A 20,522-nucleotide genomic window follows, 5' to 3' on the forward strand; every position below is an offset into this window, starting at 1 on the left:
CTGGGTGGATTCAGCTCTTTGACGTTTCCGCAGCACATAGCTGTCACCATGGTAACCACAGTCTTAAGGGTAGCAACTAGAGTATGTGAGAGAGAGAGAGATGTGGAAGGGCGGAGTGAGGATGAGAGACAGGGGGAGAGAAACAAGAGAGGATGCAAGCGAGAAAGTAGGCGATAATGTGTAAGAAATACAGTGGGAAGACGAGTGAGAGAGGCAGCAATAAAAGAAAGGTAAGACAGGAGAGCAACGAAGACAGAGCGAAACTGAGAAACAGAGAGTGAAACAAAGAAACACAGTGAGGTATCCACTGAGCAGCTGCAGCCTGGCCACTGTATCGCTCCAGAAGAGAGATGTCCATGAGTAAGCCTGTGCCAAGCCTGCTGGGAAGCACTGCAGTAGCATCTCAGAGAGGGAGAGATGACAAACATCAGCACTGAGCATGCTCCACTCTCAAGGCCACTGAGAAAATGAGATTTCAGCTCTTTAGCCTCTCAGTTTGTTCAGTTCTCCAGCTCTATTCCAGTCTCCATCTGTCACTATCCAGGTTTCATGAGCACAACACACCACCAGTGCCTGTCTCTCTGCTTCTGACGTGGCCCCGCACCGGCTTAAATCTGACTGATGTGTCTGATAACTGATTGATCTAATGGTAAGGGGCATCTTCCCCCACTTAAGGCCAGGCTGATTCATATTGTGACAGGTTTGATTGGGGCTGAGAGGAACAAGACATGAGCATAGCAACTCATCAGCCAATGGGGCATGATACTGCAATGACAGGCCGGCACCACAGCAGCCTCGCGCACGCCACAGCCCTGTTGCCAGATGTGATCTCCAAACTCTTACTGATCGTCTTCCTCACCTGGACGGCTGCCAGAGCGGCACTGGAGAATGACAGCCATACATTTGTGCCAGACCTACAATTAAGCTGAGGTTGATTTATAATTTTTTTTTGCTTTTTCTGCTTGTTCTGCAGACAGGCAGACAGACAGACAGACAGACAGAGAGACAGACAGACAGACAGACACACCCACGCAGAGTTACAATTTTGTGCTTTTCCTTGTTTGATGAGTGAAAAATGCCTCTCTTTGGCATCAGTCATGGTTATGTGATAACATGTGTTGTCATGTGTGCGTGAGAGACAAAGTTTGCATGCACTAAATGTATGTATGTGCGTGTGCGTGTGTGCGTGTGTGTGTGTGTGTGTGTGTGTGTGTGTGTGTGTGTGTGTGTGTGTGTGTGTCAATTGCCACTCAACTTCCATTGTGGCTGAAGTACTGAACACTGTAAAATAATTTTTTGCCTGCTGATAACATTGGTGATACGACATCTTCACTTTCTATATCTTTCTACTCTGATAACAAATAGCCTCTCCATTGGACAATAATAGCTCATTGCTATGATACTAAAATAGTACAAATATTTTTAATGACAGATGTTGTCTGAGCATGACTTTGATGATCCTCTTAAACAAAAATCTGCTCTATCTTCTTAAGGCTGCCTGATTGAATCTCTCTATCTCTCTTTGCCTCTGTATTTTTCCTCTTTTAAAACATTTTTTTTTTTTTGGAGTCTCTGCGTCTCTGCCTGTCTCTCTCTGCCTGTCTCCCTCCCTTCTGTCTAAGGGAGAGATAAAGAGGTTTGTGTGACTGTGAGCAGATTGACTTGAAGATAGAGGCTGGAAGCAGATCTCTTCCACCTCCTCATTCTGCTCTTTCTCTCCTGCTCTCACCCAGATGAATAGACAAACAGTCTCCCACATGCTCTCACAGTTTATCAAACACACACCCACATAGAACCAGGTCTTCACGCAAACACATATGTGTGCTCTCACCATAGAGAGCAACACACACTCAATCTAAGTGTCCTCGGGCCGACAAAGTATACACTGTCACACTCAAATACAAACATACCCCCTCAAACACGCACATACGCATACGCATACAAACACACAGGTGCATCCACATGTAAATAGAAGAAGCACATGGGTCAATAAATGCGTTCAAAATGGATCTGTTTTCCACTCATGGTGTACGTAATACAAACCATTTCCCTGTAAAAAAGCATACTTCATTTACAAAATGGACTGTTAAGACACCACATCTGAAACACAGTATAAAACCAGGCTTGTTGTTTTTTTCCATTACGCACATTTTTCACTCTAAAACCAACTGACTAAACTTTTTATATCTATATTTTATATCTTACATGGGATTCATGTATATAATTTGGAATGTTGGAAAAAATATATCATAACAAATTATCATTATTATTAATCAAACTAATAATCCATTAACAGAATGAGTCTTACTGATTCGGTCTGTACTGTTCATAAACTTCATCTCAGAAAAGATTAAAAATGATTCCCAAACCTTAATGATTTTTTTCTTTGAGCAAACTGCAATGGTCCATAAACATTTCAATATTATATGGATTATGTGGATTAAAATGATTGAATGATAAACGTCACTTCACTTTAAATGAATCCATCAATTAACTTGTCACGCATGGTGAAAAATCAACTTTAAACTGCAGAAATGTAAATTGACACAAGGGAAAACACGGGAAGGTTGTGTTCTTATCAGCAACTGCCCCCCACCACATTCAAAAACATACGTGCATCCGCTCTCTGCTTTGCATTCTTCGCATCAAATCAAATTCCTTTTGCGCTCTGCACTTGTCCTTTATCTCCAGAATGTGCTTTTAGAGCAACACAAACATGTCACAATGAGGACAGTGTGAGGAGTTTCACACAGAGTGAAACCAGCTTCTTGGTCAAATCATTTGCATTTCTGTTTTTGCCTCTCGTGGCTGAGCTTGAGCTTATCAAGAGGCTTTCTTATCTCTTTGTTTGTTTTTCACCAATGTAGGCTTTTCCTGGAAAACAGGCCACTACGCATGTGTAAGCTTAGATCATGCTTTGGCGGCATAAGCCCACATCAAGGCGGTCTCAAATTGAGTGAACTTGATAAGTGGGCAAGAGAGTGGTCCCAGTTGACAGTGCCAGGATGCCCTCACACTGTGCTCTGGCAAGCCAGAAATGGCTGACAGGAAGCCAGGACTGTGGTAGGTCATCTTAGAGCGACAGAATGACGGCACAAGCCCACAGAACCTTCTCCACCCCTCTAAAAGCAGTTGAATCTATCGCCAAGCGCACCGGTGACGAACAACACACGGACTAAGAAGGAGGTCAAAGCTAGCTAAAGCTGTAATAGTTCTAAATAGGCAAGCAACCACCAGTATGAGCAGCTTAGTGAAGGAGGCGCAGTACCAAAGCTTTAGCCTAAAATCTAATAGTTGCGTTTTAGCCAACGGAGTATTAATTGTTGCTCAAAAAGCCATGTAGTAATAATATAACACTAAACTATGTTTGTGTGGATAAAGATGAAGTGCTAAGACAGAGGAGCACACGATAGTGGCAACTTGCTGACTGCAGGGCAAAACCGAGGGCAGTTGACCGATAGTTCTATCTGAATGGCGTTTTGACAGGAAAATATGAGATGGCGCCCTTTGTATTATTTTTCAGGTACATTTTGTGTTGTTTTGTAACACTGGCTTGCCTACAGTGGTTTTCGGGCCCATGGCCATTTGCAGCATGATAAATGCCAGCTTGCAAGCCTAATGTCATGAAGAAAACAAGGGAATGAAAAGAAACATGCCTAGACAATGCGTAGCAAAAGTACACATCCCAACAGATGTGATGGAGAAAAAGCGGAAACGCGGCTACAGGGCTCACACTACGGGGACTTTCTGTAACACTGATCTTACTGGCTCTTACAAGTACAACAGACCTCTGTGAGGAATGTTGCTTTCTCATTTAGGGTAAAATAACCCCCAGAGTTAAGGGGTATCAATATCACAAGGGAGATATATTCCTCTTTTGTCTGCATTTGCTGCAGTGAGGTGATGGTTAGTGTGCTGGTCTGTGGGCCAGCTGGGACACATCTCAGTTCACCCGTGTGCGCACGCACACACACACACACACACACACACACACACACACACACACACACACACACACACACACACACACACACACACACACACACACAAACACACGCACATACTGAAGCTTGCTCTATGCTGCTCACTATCTTTCAACAACAAGCTGAGCAGGGACCAGACGGAAAGAGGTCCTATTTGTGCAGGAAGATAAATACACTTCTGCACCCAGTCCTGTCCCCTCCAGATTAGAGCAACACAATAATGAGCAGGAGCACTGGTGGAAGGTCAGAAGAAAGCAAGGGTAAAGGATAGAGTAACAGCCTACTACCAAAACACACACCCCCGCACGCATACATGCAAGAGTAATCACAGACAGGCACGCAGGGTTTATCTTTAATTATCAGGGCTTAATATTTAATAATTCTCAACAAAAAATGTTCCCTTGTACTGTATTTCACATGTGAATCCAGTCACTGAAGTGTGTTATTTATGAAGTTAAAGTATGTCTCTAATGAATATGAATAAAAACCCCTGTGGGGATTTACTATCTTTTGCTATCTTTCCCAAAATCATTCACTCTGGAAAAGCTCCAGGACTTTACAACTTGATGGCGTCACAGTTTTTTTAAACACAAGCAGCACGCAAGAGTCACTGTGAGAGTGAGTGTGAGGTATCTGGTCATCGTACAATGGGATGACGGTGAACTGAAATGTGTCTAAATATCCACATACATACTGTAAATATTCAGGAATGTGTGTGTCGAGTTGTTTACAAGGGATTCTTCTGTGAGTCAGCACTGTCATAATCTTTTATCAGCTCCTCCTCTGTGTTGCATTCAGGATGGTAACACTCAAGAACAGGCCACAGAATTAGGAAATTCATCTCCACTCTGACATGAACGTGTGCTTTCTCTAACTCTGCTGAGACAAACCTCTGCGTCAAAGCAGGAGACCCCTTCACTGTTGAGGGGGAAACATGATTTCTCCTTGGTCCACTTCCAAACACTGCTAACAAGCCATTCCTTTCTGTTTAAAGTCTTTTCATGTTAAGACACACATCAATCCACACCTACAACATACCTGAGGAAACAAACCTTCTCTCAGGATATGTGCTGTGTGTGTGGGGTGAACATGGCCGGACACGTCCCTTAAACACACCGGGAGGCGCCCAGCGGGAGTGCCGGCAGCCCCTCTTTTCAACACTTCAGCACGCTGCACACAAACACAGTTGCCCTTCCCATGGTCCTTTTGTTCCCTATCGTTTTGTTGAAGTTCCTGTCATGGACACTGTCAGCTTTCTCTGGACATTTATAACAGACAGTTATATTACACTTTTAGACAAACACTCACTTCAATGTATGACTTTTTTTTTTTGGGACTAAACGGCACTAATCACACTTGAATCAATGCATAAAAGCAGACAAACTTCAGAAGCTAGCCATCTAACAACCAACGCAGGGAAACATGCATATGCTTGCCAACACAGAATTATAGCAAATGCACTTTACAGAAATGCATACAATTACCCAAAGAATAACACACCTAAGCACTGGAAGGCATCTACACTGAGCTGGGAAGAAATTTACTTAAATTGCTTGAATTCCTTATGACACTCAACTTGATACAGATGCGCAGAACTGGAAGAGACTATGTTTAAGTTTACGTATGTTTTAAAAAAGGTTGTAAAGGAACTACATAGTTTTGTCACTGTCAGTCAAAGCTCATTCTCCCGTGTTATAACAACAAACTTTATGACCATGGCATAACCTAAAAAAAAAACCGCCAAGAAGATTGTGGTTTTGGCCATGATGTAACACAACATGCTCAAATCTACAGAAAAAACCAGGAGAGGACTAGGAAGTGGTGCATGATGAGAATGAAGTGGCGGCCTGGGGCCTATAGTAAATGAATGCCAGAGAGAGAGTCTGCAGTGAAAGGTTATCTCCTCGCACTGTCCTTCAGTGTCATGCTGCTTCCTGAGAATCTACCTGACACCTTGGTGAGGTGACGCTGCAATGAAGAAGCACCCAGAGGTACAAATATATACACACATACCTACATGTATGTGTTATATATACTGTATATATATTTGTATATAACACTGCATGTAGTTGAGTAATTATTAGCTGCAGTGATTCTGCTTGCAACTTTGGCAATCTTTGTTGGCCTTTCACATTGGAGTGATGAGACATTTATACTTTCAACTTCCAGCTAAAACATGTTGCCTTGTTTTTGAGAACATCATGGTATTTTCATAATAATAATAATAATAAGTATTGCTTTCGTGCTGTTTTTCCACACTGTATTTCACTTGCAATGACAGAAATTGTAACATTGCTCAAATTGTAATCCCCCATCAGGTCATAACTTGACACTGGCAACAAAACAATACACATATTTTTAAAAATCTGCTGTGACACTGTCTATAAATAAACTGTAGCTGAGGTTGACATTTAAGACCTTAAGCTGTTTACACAAACTTTTGATGCCCTGTGATTGAGGATCCCTGTTGTCATCTATAAACCTGTTTATGGAATATTATGGAATGTGTTTTCTTGGTGCTACGCCCACAGCTAAAAAGATCTACAAGCGAAAGAGCATCGAAATTTGTGCCCGCCAGCTTCACCCTCCCTCCTTGGACTGAGCAATAGTAGGTTACTTCTACACCAACATGCCAAAACAATGTTGATCTCAACAGTAATTTGTGCGATCCTGACACTGCTGACAACAAGCCTGATGTTACAGGCAATTATAGTGTTCCTAAAAAGTATCTATCAAATGTGAATCCAACCCTGTGTCAGTTTGGTTCTGCAGAGACAACAAGCACCACAAGTGGGAAGAAAAATATTTTACATGCCACAGTAACCAGTTTAATATTGGACGGAGCCAAGCAGCTTATTCAGGTTTCAGATCATTGAAAAATGAGCTTACCTGGGTTTCTCAGAGTTATGCCATTTACATGCATTGATCCAGAGCTGGATTACTGGACTAAACAGGGTTAATAATGGAGCTGTCAATAGATGTAAACAGAGCCTAATGCATATGAAACAAGGCTAATAGCCCTGCAACAATTTATTGGCAGCTTTTTTCTTCCAAGTATTAGTCAATCTCTTGGCCACATATACTGTATATGTACTGCAAATTTAATATTGCTCTCTGAACATAAGCTATGCCAAAACCGACACGCAATGATGTTTGATTAATGATGGTGAATGACTGAATTCTGCAACATAAAGATATTTTTTCTATACACCGACAGGTGTTGTACAGTAGTGTATGCTTAGTTTTCATATTTACTAATGACTGATGTGTATTTTTTTCCTCTGGCCCTTCTGGTTCAATGCTGATACTATTTGTTGCTTTAAAGGGTTATTTTTGTCATCAACCTTTCATGCTGTGCACTGAAAAAAAAACCTTTAAATATTTAATTACATGCACTGGCTGCAGCCTGTGAAGGAGGAGTATTGCAGCCCAAGATAGCTGCAAATTACTGAATGATTCAAGACAGAGTAAACTTAACCTGCCTTCACAAAGCAGGAGGACACAAGTGATAAAGAGCAGGCCAATATAAATGCATTAAACAGTGGTATCGGGTGTGAAAAATCAATAGGCCAAATTATAAAGCAGTTTCTTTCCCTGAGTTTTTGTGTGCTTCATTTCACTGTGGATTGTCCTTCATGATTTGTCTGTAGTGATATTTAAACTTGGTATGTAGCTTCTATTGTTCAGAACTACTTGTGATTAGGAAAAAGAAAACTGTACTCCCATGTTTGTAATGCATCAATTTCATCTTCTATGTTTTATTTAAAACTCACTGATTCTTTGTTTTTTGGGACTATCCAGCACTGGGGGCAGACATGGATGTTTTAATCCACACAGCTGCTCAGAGTTAATAATGGGCAGCTTTTCGACCACGGTCAAACACTGTACATGATTGCTTCTCCCTGAGGGCACGCCATTATGGTCACTTTGGTCACAAACACATCCACTTAGAACTGACTGCAGTACTAACAGCATAGATCTAACTCTGGAAAGATGGCTTCCTCCTCTGAACAAAGTAAAATCCAAATGGCAGTGACTTTCACAGTTGTTATCCTGTACATATCCCCCAGACTGTGCAGTGACTGTGGGCTTTTGAGTGTTTTTGACACAGCTCCAGCCACAGGGGCAGGGAGTCTAACAACTGCTGTGACATTCCCAACGGACTCATCCCTTTCAACTTTTCGGTGTTTGTCCTGCTTCCTGATCCTGATCATATACTGCCTCATTGTGGTGAAGGCAACATTCTTCAGGAAAGGCTGAGAGGCAGGATATAAACTGTAATGTTTTACTGCTGTTCTGTTTAGTAGGACGTTTACTGTAGGTTCCTCTTTTTCATCTCAGTTATACTGTAGTTATAGTAAGTCTACAGTTATAGTAAGTATATATAGGTTTGCTTGTTACTGCACACTGCACACTGCTGGGCAGTAACAGCAACAAATAGAGACAAATGCACACAGCCAAAAATAACTTAACTATATAAAAGATGAAAAAAAAATTTCATCAGTGTATACCAGTTATCTCCGTTCTGTAACTCGCAAAATATCTATCATTACAGTGTTGCTTCCTTGCAATTACAACAAGTGAAACTGTGTGACTGTGTTTGCCTCTGTTTCCTGTTCAATTTACTGTTGCGATTTAAGGAACAAATGGTATCTCTAAATAAAGTTTAATGCACTAGATATTCTAGAAATATATACACCTCAGTTATTGAGCAAATTCTGAAATGTGTAATATGTGTGATGGAACATCTTATAGCAGGAATCAAATATCCAAACAACCATCCAGTAATGAAGCTAAATACCACAATATTCATTATATTTAATATCTTAGTAACATGGTAATGTAATTAAAATAGAAATAAATATATAAAATAAATAAATACATAAATAAAATAGTCACTGACTGGGCTCCAGTTATGGCCTTTTATTCATTACTTTGATATAAGGAAAATTCTTCACTCAGAACTAGTGGATGTACAAAATTTTGATCACATGGCTTAATACTGACAATGTAGGAAAAATTGAAAATGCATTTCTGCCATAAATCCATAAAACATAAATTTGTGTGTCCTCTCTGTAAATAGTAACATTCTGTACCAAATAGTTTTGCTGATCCAAAAGCAGCTTTCATCCCATTTTATGAATTCAAGCCAGAGATTAATGGAGATTATTGGTTGTGACATTATGTACTAATTGTAAAACTAATCTGCATTCACACCACCGGCAGCCGGCCCAATCCTGCTCCTCCGTCTGATGGCTGATTTTAGACAGCAGTGCTGTAGGTGATGCATGTGTCAATGATTTTAGAAACAAGATGAGTGTTATATATAAAACACAAATGTTTCCATATGTATAAAAAGAGAAATGGTAAATTGCTTTTCAAGTTTGTTGCAATGCAAATGCATATGTGTGAGTCTGGCTCTCATGCAGCAGAACTTGCAATGACCTGTCCTGATAAAATATCCACTACCTAATGACGCTCATAATAACTTGTTAGATATAAATACAAAATAATTAATATTGATTATCGATACAAACTGAAAATACCGCAAGGTGATAAAACATGTTTTAAATGCACAACGCCTATTTTGACATTTCTGTCATATTTTACCAAATCAGGTTATAACTAAGAAAACAAACAATCTGTTCCTTTTTCTACCACCTCTGCTGACATGCCAGTTTGCTGGCTGCTACTTGCCAGATCTCCCCAGTCTCAACATCTAACAAATAACTTTAATTCTTTCAAAATCTCACTGAAACAATTTGCAGTTATGTGGAGCATATGATTAATTTGATATAAAATCACAATCCTTAAACTGCATTACACTGTAGACTTGTTCTCATAGTTCTTATCCATCTGAACTTAGAGTAAGCCCATTATTCTCCATGAGCCCAGACATAATTCTGTATTACAGCATGGAAATTTATAATCATCCAAAGCATTGCTTTGGTGTGTGTGAAATCAAAGGGCATGTTAAACAGACATTCAAAACTGTGGAAAGTATAGTATCTGTCACAGTAGAGTGGGTAAACCGCTCATGAAGAACTTAATTGGTAGTATTTTAGTTTTGTGGTGCAGCACTATAAAGCTAGAATTAGGAGGTGATAACAACTTTTGTGTCGTGTCCAGAACTTTTTTGCCTCACACACAGCTTTGTAGTTAATCCATCAGAAGTGGAACTTTTCAAAAGTATGTACAGTATAATCCAAGGTTTTTGGTTTACTGTAGTCTATCAAAACACAACTTTGTTTTGACCCTCACATTTTGTAATTCTTTTAGGAGTGTAATCCTGAAAATCTCCATGCAACCAATTCCTGGTCCTTGGAATACTCGAAACTCAATATAACACTGGAGCCATATAACTAATGTTAAAATGACAATGAAATACGTATTACGTTTTTTCAAAACAAACAAACATATGAACAATCACTGATGAATCTCAGTTTTTTTTCTATTGTCACTTAATTTTCTTAAATTTGGATGTCGGCAGGATAACTATAGAACGTTGTCACACTCCAATGTTTGTGATCTCATCTGTGACATTATTACATTTTGGATCTATTCGTCAGAGGTTGGCAAGTGTGAAATGCCGGACAAGCTGCTTAGACCTCTCTTGAGGCAGACATTTTGTGTCACTAATAGCCTTAATAATGGCTGCATTCCATTTAGGTGAGCATGTGCCCTGATGTTGTGCATTCTGGCTTATCACGCCTGAGCTTGTCACATTATGACAAGTCAAACTGTAACAGATATTACGTCAGGTAATGTGGGATGTCAGCGAGTCCTCATCACAACACATCCTTGAAGTTACCGGACATGCAGGCACTCGATTGGCAATGATTTGGAAAATACTTGTGTCCAGAACTGGTAAGTTTAGCTAGTTTTCTGTTTGAAGTTTTCTGTTCTCTCTTGCATCATTTTATTAGTGTCAAGTAGAACTACGGCTTGTTATAATAACTATTGTGCCATTAGTTAATTATTTTGCATTAACTACAGTTATGTCTGCCCTAATTAAATATGTCGCTAATGGTGAACAATCTTTAAACCACAGGGAGTTTGAAAATATTTCACACACTGGATGCACACCATCATGTAAACCTGGCCAGCACCAAACAGCAGACAGTTAGCAACTAGCTAAATAATGAAGACCTATCCTGCAAGCTAAAAACCCAAATATCAGAGTCATTTTTTGCAGCACTTTGTACAGACCAAAACAAACATAAAAGAAGGGTGGATATTGGAGTTACAGCCACATGGTATCCAGAAATACAACTCCAAATGAATGCTATAATATCGCTACGTGTTAACAGGGTGTATAGGGCAACTGTCTGTTAACACATACTGTATCTAAAAGTGCTAAGTAAAAGGCAACTAAAAGCTTTCTGTAGGACATTTTGGCATCCGGAAAGGCTTCTTCAGATCTAATTAACTGGTGACCTGAATGACAGAATCTTCACAGACATACTGTTTTCTAACATGAAAGCTTTAACAAGCAGATAATATGTCAGGTTTATGTGTTTGTTAGCTTGTTCCTCTGCACCAAAGCAAAAACAAACCATTTAAGTAAATTTAAACTCTCGAGGATTCAGTTATATTGTGCTCTTTCCAAATTATTGAAATCAAATGTATCTGTAAATCCAACATTGCAACACCTCTTTTGTGAAGATTATGCCAAAGATGTTGTGAGCTTATGTTTAACCACATTCAAAAATCCAATGAAATCAAACACAGGAGGTGAGTTATTCCAACAACAGCTAACATTCACCAGCTTATTGTCATAAGCTATTTGTATGTTGTAAAGTTATAGCTTTGCAAGTAAAATTCCAAAAATTAAGTGTGGAAAAAAATATGGAAGAACATACATTTCTGTAACAAAAATCTCTCTCTTGGTGTAATATAAAATTGTAACTGAAGTAGCTATGCTATGCTGACAAAATATAGCCTATATAGAGAGGTTAGTTAGTAACTGCATGGACCTACAGTAGACTAGATCTTCTTAACAATATACAACATGTATTTCCCTTAAATATTGCAGGGTTGTATTAGTTTAGCAGTAGATGCTACACACGTGGTGGGACTGTATGGCATCTGCATTTGTCTATGTATTTGTTTACATACAAAGTAGGCAAAAGTAGGCACTCAAAACACAAAATAAAAACACTACAACAATTACAGTAAAAAGTCAAAATTAGTTTGAGGATGAAATATTAAGACAAATAATTATACTGTATGGGCTTTCAGTCCAATTAAGAAAATATGATCCAAAACATTTCTGAATTACTACATGCATAATGTTTTTAAGCCTGGACTCATGCAGTTTGAAAGGACTGCTGAATGTAAAGTGCTTAAAAGAAAACGCTGAGACGACCAAAGCTGGAGCAGAACAGGAATTTGAATTCCTCGCTCCTGTATTAGTCATCTAACCTCAACAGACATGCATCATTCTTAAAGAGCATCACAGTGCTCTACAGAATAAATGAATCAGCTGACACTGTAGTAAACTCGACAAAGTATTGGCCGAAACAATACTACTACCAGGCAACGCATTCAATTCAAGACTTTGAAAAGACAGATGCTGCTTTTGTTTTTTTATCAGGTGTACACACTTTGTGGTACGACACTGGGCAGTGACAACCACAAACATCTCCCTGATTTGATATTTTTAAGGGGTAAAGCCCGGTGACTGAAAGGAACCAAGCTTGCCTCCCGCTCATCACACATCTGCTTTGTAACAGCTGTACTCCGCAAACCGGTATCAACTCCTGAATCAGTAAACCTCAACTCTACCGTGAAAGCTGGTCTGTCACTGCAGAATTGTGACATTTGTAGACACAAAAGATAGACACCCCGGATGCTCACACTGTCATAATAATAGCTTGTAAAATTCTGTCTTTAGAAATGTGGAGAACGAGTCTGACTGATTGTGAGAAAGTGCCTAATAGGACAGGAAAATGAGCAGCCAATTACTGAAAATGGCCATGCCCTTTTTTCATACATCTTATAAATATACATCAAGCTATCTTGTCAGAGTAGAGTAGCCGAGCGGAGATTGAGCAGGGTAGAAATTCTACATAAATACCCCAGTGAAGATAAAAAACAGTCCCCACTAACATAGAGTATAACCTCCATCGAACAACTCATGCTTCCAGCTGGTCAGTCTCATTAGCCTGCACCTCTGCCCTGGGCTAGAGACACTACAGCACTGACAGTTGAAAACACTTCAATCATCCTTATCTAAACAAACACACACATCCTGTACATGACAGTAAATGAGCACCTTTGTCACAATCAACAACTGTTTGCTGAATTGCCCTTCAGGGTGCTATTAGGATATAATGACCAACCTGTAGATGCATGTTGATTCATACAGCCACCACGCAGACTTGTAGGGTAAGTGCAGAACCCAGTAGCCATCAGCAACTGTCATTCATGTTCTATGTCTAGCTCTTCTGAGGAACCCTCTCAATTCACAGAAGGACGCATAGCTCGGGGCAAATTTCTGCCTGTCTACCACCTCAACGCAGCAGCTGCGACCTGCATACAGTAGGACTTCACAGTGACAGATTAGTAATCGAGTGTGCATTCATAACAACACTGTTACATTAATTTACTTCAGAGAAATACATGGCCTTAATGTGCAATAAATAAATACTCCCACAAGTGAAAATGATTTGCATGTTTGTTAATTACAAGTATGAAGGCGGTATAAGGGCGATGTGTTACTCCTCGACTCAGATGACCTTTTTTTGTGCATAAGTGTTGCACCGATTTGCACTGTCTTTTACTGATACAATGCTCCCACACGTCTGCATACACCCACACACATGCACACACAGAATGAAATTATGAGGGGCTCTTTCATGGAGTCGGTGGAGAGACAAAAAGCCAGGGGCCTCACCTACCACATTTGTTTCACTATACAGATTTTTGATTTAGGCTGAGCTATGAGCGACAAAAAAAACTATTGTTACGCTAAACTAAAAGGCAGATGTGACATACTTGAAATTACAGTTCCGCACTACAGCAATGTCTGACTCCATTCCAACTGAAAACATATCCACTCTAATTTTCTGTTCTGTCATCTAATCTCATACCCTTACTTGATTTTAAAAAAGCAATACATGGTATATAACACAGCACATGATCAACAAAGTTTCTGTCATAAAAAAAGCCCTCAATGTCTGAAATTATTATATTTCATTTATGATGAATGAATCAAAGCATGAATGAAGGGAAGTTGTCCTCCTGGTTCAGTACTTCCATACCAATCCTACTAACTACACTTAAGAGCACTTTATTAGGAACACCTATACACCTGCTTATTCATGCAATTCTCCAAACAGCCAATCATGTGGCAGCGATGCAACGCAGAAAATCGTGTAGGTACAGGTCAGGGACTTCAGTTAAATGTTAAATGTTCGCATCAAACATCAAGAATGAGGAAAAATTGTGATCTTAGTGACTCTGACTGTGGGCATAATTGCAAGGTTTGAATATTTCTGAAAATGCTACACACAACAGACTCTAAAGTTTACTCAGAATGCAAAACAAAAAACATCCAGTGAGCAGCATCTCTGCGGACGGCAATAACTTGTTGATGAGAGAGGTCAGAGGAGACTGGCCAGACCGGTTGGAGCTGACAGATGGCTAAGGTAATACAGATAACCACTCTTTACAACTTATGAGCAGAAAAAAAATCTCAGAGTGAACGTGTTGAACCTGGAAGCGGATGGCCTACAACAGCAGAAGACTTTGCGTTCCAATCCTGTCAGCCAAGAACTTAGATCTGAGGCTGCAGTGGGCACAGACTCACCACAACTGGACAGTTGAAGACTGGAAAAACGTTGCTTGGTCTGATGAATTAGGTGTCAACGGCATGAATCAAGGCTCAGGCTGCTGGTGGTGGTGTAATGGTGTGGTAATTCCAGTCAATCATCATTTCAATGCAAAAGCCTATTTGAGTGTTGTTGTTGTTGACCATGTACATCCCTTTATGGCCACAATTTACCATCTTCTAATGGCTACCTCCAGCATAATAATGCACCATATCACAAAGCAAAAGTGGTTTCAGTGCACCTCAGTGGCCAATCCAGTCAGCAGAGCTGAATCCAATAGAACACCTTTGGGATGTGCTAGAACAGGAGACTGACAGCATAAATGTGCATCTGACAAATCTGCAGAAATTATGTGATGCAGTCATTACCATGGACATGAATCTCAAATGAATGTGTCCAACATCTTGTGGAATCCATGCCATTGAGAATTTAGGCCGTTCTGAGAGCAAAGGGAGGAACTATCCAGTATTAGTATGGTGTTCCTGCTAAAGTGCTCAGTAAGTGTATACTAAACAAGATAAAAAGAGGACATAAAAAAGAGGAAACAGAAGGTGTGCACTGAGGAATAGGTCATAGAACTTATAATGTCATTTCAGGTGGCTGCAGTTATATTGCATCTGGTCCACCGTGAAACAAATATATGAAATATGCATGTGCCCAGACTACATGTTATGGCAAACTTCCTCTTAAAGGTGACAATGTTTTTGTCATCATCAGTGACTTGTCACAAAACAGCAATGGACTTCCAGGAAACACTTGCTGCCATGTGTTAATGCTGAGATACAGTATTTGCCTGAGAGGTTTATAGTCTGTACAAAACTCAGTATTTTCTTTACAGTACAATAATGTCAGAGACAATATTGCAGTTTCAACCAAATACGATACATTTGGCTTGTGACACTGGCAGCAAGAGTGAGGAGAGATTTGATAACAGATCATGAGCCTGTGTTTGCTGTATGTTTCTGTTGATGCATGTTGATGCAAATCTATGTCAGAAAAACAGTATGTCAGAACTCCCAGCTGACTGAGTCCTGAGGAAAGGGTGCAGGTGGTAAGCACTGTTTTTCAGGCAGCCCTTAGGAACCAGTAGACAACAACTACATCACTTTGAGAGCTGTGGAGTACGTACATTCAGTCCCCTGGTTCACACATGTGGGAGCTTGTGTCCCTCTGAGAGAGGGATTTAAAGCAAGTTTAGGATGTGTGCTAAGTGGGCCTGGACCCAGACAAAGCTGCATATGCAGCAATTCGAGGTTCAAGATTAGGACATAAAGGCCAATGATATAGATGGACTGATACAATGTTGATTAACTTAATATGAGGGAAAGAAGCCCTCAATAGCACATTGTTGATCTTGTGTCAGCTCAAGGGGACAAGAGGATGTCAAGGGACTGACTGTTTGTCTGTCTGAATGAAAGACTATGTTGAAAGTGGCATGATTGGGGAGGAGAGAGGGTCAGAAAAGAATCAATTACACTGAGTAAGAATCACCTCAACTACAATGGCCTACCAGACCAACATTAGCTATGTTGTTGGGTACTTTGAACTAAATAAAAGACAGCTAAAGAGGCCCAGGAAGCGGGCGTGGCAACTCTCTCAGGTAACACAGTGAAGTGGCCATGCCAGTTTGATCACATCACTGATAAGCTTTGCTAAGTGGCAGAAGAATTGACGGGGGATGTTTGGGCTGTTCAAGAAACTCAAGAGGTAATAAGGTCCATTTTGTGTAACCTCTCTAATGGGATGATGAGTTTAAAAGCCAGAGTGAGTGTGGCAAAATCAGGGAGAGAGGGGAGCATTTGTGTCTCACGAGTACAGGGTAAGAGGATTTAAGAAGGCAGCAGTACAGGGCACACATCATGTACCAGGCCACAACACTTGAGTGGAAGTACAAGTGTGTGTGACATGTTTATTATTTTATGTGTGATATATGCTCTAATTGGCTCAACACATTCAAAGTATGGAAGATGAGCAGCATCTTAATTTGAAGTTATGCTGGAGGCTGACCAGCATGGGACATTAGTTGTAGACACAAGTAAAGGAGTGGCTCTGTGACAAGCACTGAGAGGTGTTTAAGATCCAGTTACAGACACTGACACTACTTTATAATTAAAGTAGTACAGATTCATTTACCCTAGTGAAGACTAGGAAAACGCTCTGTGGCATTTGAGCTGTTTGGCTCTCACACATACAGTGACAGTACACCCCACAAATTCTGTCACCAAACAATGCACAGTTTTGTAGCAAAAACATGTGTGTCGGTGCATCCATGCACACATGCACATGACTTGATGTATTTGTGTGCAGCCTACTGCACCAACATCAGTGCAACAGTATGCTGCATTGTACTTACTCAGTAAGTTGCATAGCCTATTCAACATAATCAGCCTTGATTTTCATTTGTGAAATCTTACAACAAGCCATGTGGGAGAGGGAGAGAGAGTAAGAGAGTATTGTCCATTGAAACACTGTAAATCGACTTGAATATTATCAGTGAGAATTAATATACTAATAAATAAATAACGCCTTACTACACATAAAATGTGCCTGATGTGATTAAAATCACTCCCTGAGGGCGACATCTACTGACCAAAATACATTCCTGAACTTCCTGTGCATGAATCTAAAAAAGAAAAACCCTAAAGTGATGGGTGGTAAAGTTGATATTGAATATTTTCAACAACAACCTCATTGATTCCAGCTACGGACTACAACACAAAGTACTAGTCTTCTGCCTGCACTGAGCATGGATGTGATATACAGGATAGGACGATAGGCTATGTCAAAGTGTAGGGTATTAAAGCATTAAAGCAGGGCGTGAGCCTAAATATAGCCAAGGAACCAGTTTGCTTAGGGCACACGTGATACCAGTGATACAGGCCGCTGTCCCTGGTCCTGAAATTGTACCGGGTCCCTGAAATGCATGTGCTCAATGCTCATATAAGAAGCTGCAACATTTTTGTAAAACTGAAATCTACATATTAAGCTGGGGAAGTACAAGATGCATTGCCTTAAGTACCAAGAAGCTTTAAAGTATAATGCGGGTTTGCAGGTTGCAGATAGTTCGATACACAGAAACTGCAATTCCTCACAAGCAACAGTGCGAGGCGCATGTCTGATGCAGTTCAGGGGAGAGAGAATGGGAGAGAGAAAGCGAGAAAGAGAGTTTGATTGATCATGTGGGCTATGGGAGCCTGCGAGAGTTGTCGAAAATTGCTGCATAGACGCCCCTTAGGCACCTATCTGGTACCCACTGACTCCAAACCATGCTGTGGCCATAATAACCACAATTCACCAGAGCGCCTGTTACCAAAAGCCTTAAGCCGGGGGCTGTTAACAGACCGTTCATTCTTCCGGGTTGGACTTCACCGGTAATCCACAATACATTAACTTACCGCAGTCCTCACACAAGATCTTCCCAACATCCTTTTTAAGGTTCTTTCCACTCGTGTCCAGAGGCGCAAACGATGCCTTGAAAACCAAGGGCTCGTCAGTGGGGTCCATGAAAAAAATGTACTTGTGGTTCTTCTTCACTTTGGTGCACGGAGCCTCAGATCCAAATTCCCCCACGGTGACGAGCTGTTCTCGCTCCAGACCCCCACTGTTTAGGGGCCAAACATCCAGCACTTTGACATTCACACGGTACGGCTCCGCGGAGACGTTCACAGGCGTAGACTGCACCTTGCCCTCGATCACCACGGCGGATTTGTAAGCCTGGTCCTGCAGGGAATTCAAACTCGGGGAGTAGCAGGCGAATGAGACCCCGATGACCAGCATGGATAAATGTACTGAATCAAGCCTCATGCCGCCTGCTTTGGCTCGGTGGTCGCTGGTCGCGTTGCGGCAGGGCTCTCTCGGCTGCGGGGCGATGGCGATGGAGCTGGGTTGAATGAAGAGACAGCAAGTAGGCTCCAGTAGCACGGCAGCGCGGCAGACCTTGCATAAGTGTCCATGCCATCGGGATCCGCTGCTTTTTCGAGTGATTTTCAGTGGGTAAAGAGCAGCGTTGAAACGGGGAAACCGCGGGATGATGCTGGGTTTCAAATCCAGTCACTGCTTTCGGCTAATAATAAGGCATTGTAGATACGCTAAGCAAGGAATTGGCGGATTCTCCCCCCAGAAGATGCCCCCTATGCTGCCATAGTAGCCTTAACTGCAAGACGACGCCACTCTTATCTTTGCCCAAAAATTGCAGTGGTGGGGTACCGCTATGGTGGTTTTCTGTATCATCTGCAGCGGAGGGAAAAGACGCAAAATGCTGCAGTGAAGCACAAGTTTGGTAGTCCGCTCGCAAAACAAAAGCCACGTTTTATTCCAAAAAATAAAACAGCATTTCTGATCGGCAGCTATAACGCTAATACGCCGCCTTCCACCGCGGCTCTCTCTCCGCCTCCCCCACTAGCCACAGACGGAGAGAAAATAATGCCGATTGCCAAGGGGCTCCGTCAACAAAAACGCAGGATTGGAGCACTGAGATACAGGCAACCGATGGACCAAAAGGTCGATCTCCTCACTCCCTAAACCCAGTTACTGTGTGTCAATCACTCCATGGTGTTTTATCAGCGTTGATCTCACGTTATAACGAAACAAACGAAATCCTAAATCCATGACTGTCCCTCCTCAAAATCGCATCTTACTGTAGCCAAGGCATTACTCCAAAAACGAAATAGGTTCACATTAAAAAATGCAGCCGCATATACTCCGGTGGGCCTAGAGAAATCATATGGCTGCGATGACTAAGGCTGCGAAAGCATTTCAGATTCTTCAAGAGACTGTTTTGAATGAGTTTTGCGTCTCATCCCATTAAGTCATGCCCTGTATTCAGGTCACATTCGCTGCTCTGCCTCTGAAAAAACTGATGTTGAAGCACCGCATCAAATCCATACAGCTAAAACAGCTGCAATATTGGGGTCCGAAGCAGAAAAAAATATATTTGATTCACTTTGGATGGAGAAAATTCGGTAAAAGTATTGCTCCCCTGTGTTTTTTATACAAATATAATATGTGTTCAGATGATAAGGCCGCTGTGAGAGCACTTTGACAGACAGAATTCAACATAGGAATATTAACACGTTTGATCATCATCAAGAGCGATGTATTAGGTCAAGTTATGGCAGTGATGGTTTGGTTTGATTTAGCCTAAATACCAAATAGAATGCGGATACAGGGATGTTGTAGTGACAGTATTCACAAAGAGCGACATCTGCTGACCACAGTGTATTTATGAGCTATCTGACACATACTTGCTGTAAATGCTGCTGTAAAACAAACAGCAACAGTACTAACTTAGAAAAAAAGCTGGGTACCAGATTTGAATTCTGTCCAAATATATATGGACGTGGGCTTGAATAATCATGTTATCACTGGCCTGCAGTTTAGGCCAATAACTGCTTATATATTGAATTATGCTAAAACAATGAGCACATGAGTCTCAGATCAAACAAAGCCATCCCCACACATGTAGCCCCTACTTATGTTTTCTTCTACGTGTCTGTCCTGCAGAGCTCACACAGACCTGGCTGCTCTCCGTGGTGCTGAAATTTTACAAGGGCTGTAAATTAAGCCTATAGAGAGCTGATGTCAGACACGGGTATTAAACCGGTTATTATTACTGTGTGAATTACAGTACTCTTCACGTGACTGCTAGGGTAATGTGCTTTTTAAACCCCACCCTTGATTCCAACACAGAACAGACGCACATGGG

General features: G+C 41.0%; 1 protein-coding gene across 3 annotated transcripts in view; it reads right to left on the reverse strand.

Annotated features, from left to right (window-relative positions):
• Positions 1–19,603, reverse strand: part of nrg2a (neuregulin 2a) — a 72,946-nt gene extending 53,343 nt beyond the window's left edge. For all 3 annotated transcript variants that reach the window (XM_056397228.1, XM_056397225.1, XM_056397226.1), the window contains exon 1: positions 18,214–19,603. In XM_056397228.1, coding sequence (XP_056253203.1) covers positions 18,214–18,622 — 409 coding nt within the window. In that variant the 5' untranslated portion in view covers positions 18,623–19,603. The remainder of the gene's footprint in view (positions 1–18,213) is intronic.
• Between the last annotated feature and the right edge of the window lie 919 nt (positions 19,604–20,522).

This window comes from Seriola aureovittata, chromosome 15 (genome assembly GCF_021018895.1).
Source record: "Seriola aureovittata isolate HTS-2021-v1 ecotype China chromosome 15, ASM2101889v1, whole genome shotgun sequence".
NCBI classification, from domain to species: Eukaryota; Metazoa; Chordata; class Actinopteri; order Carangiformes; family Carangidae; genus Seriola; species Seriola aureovittata.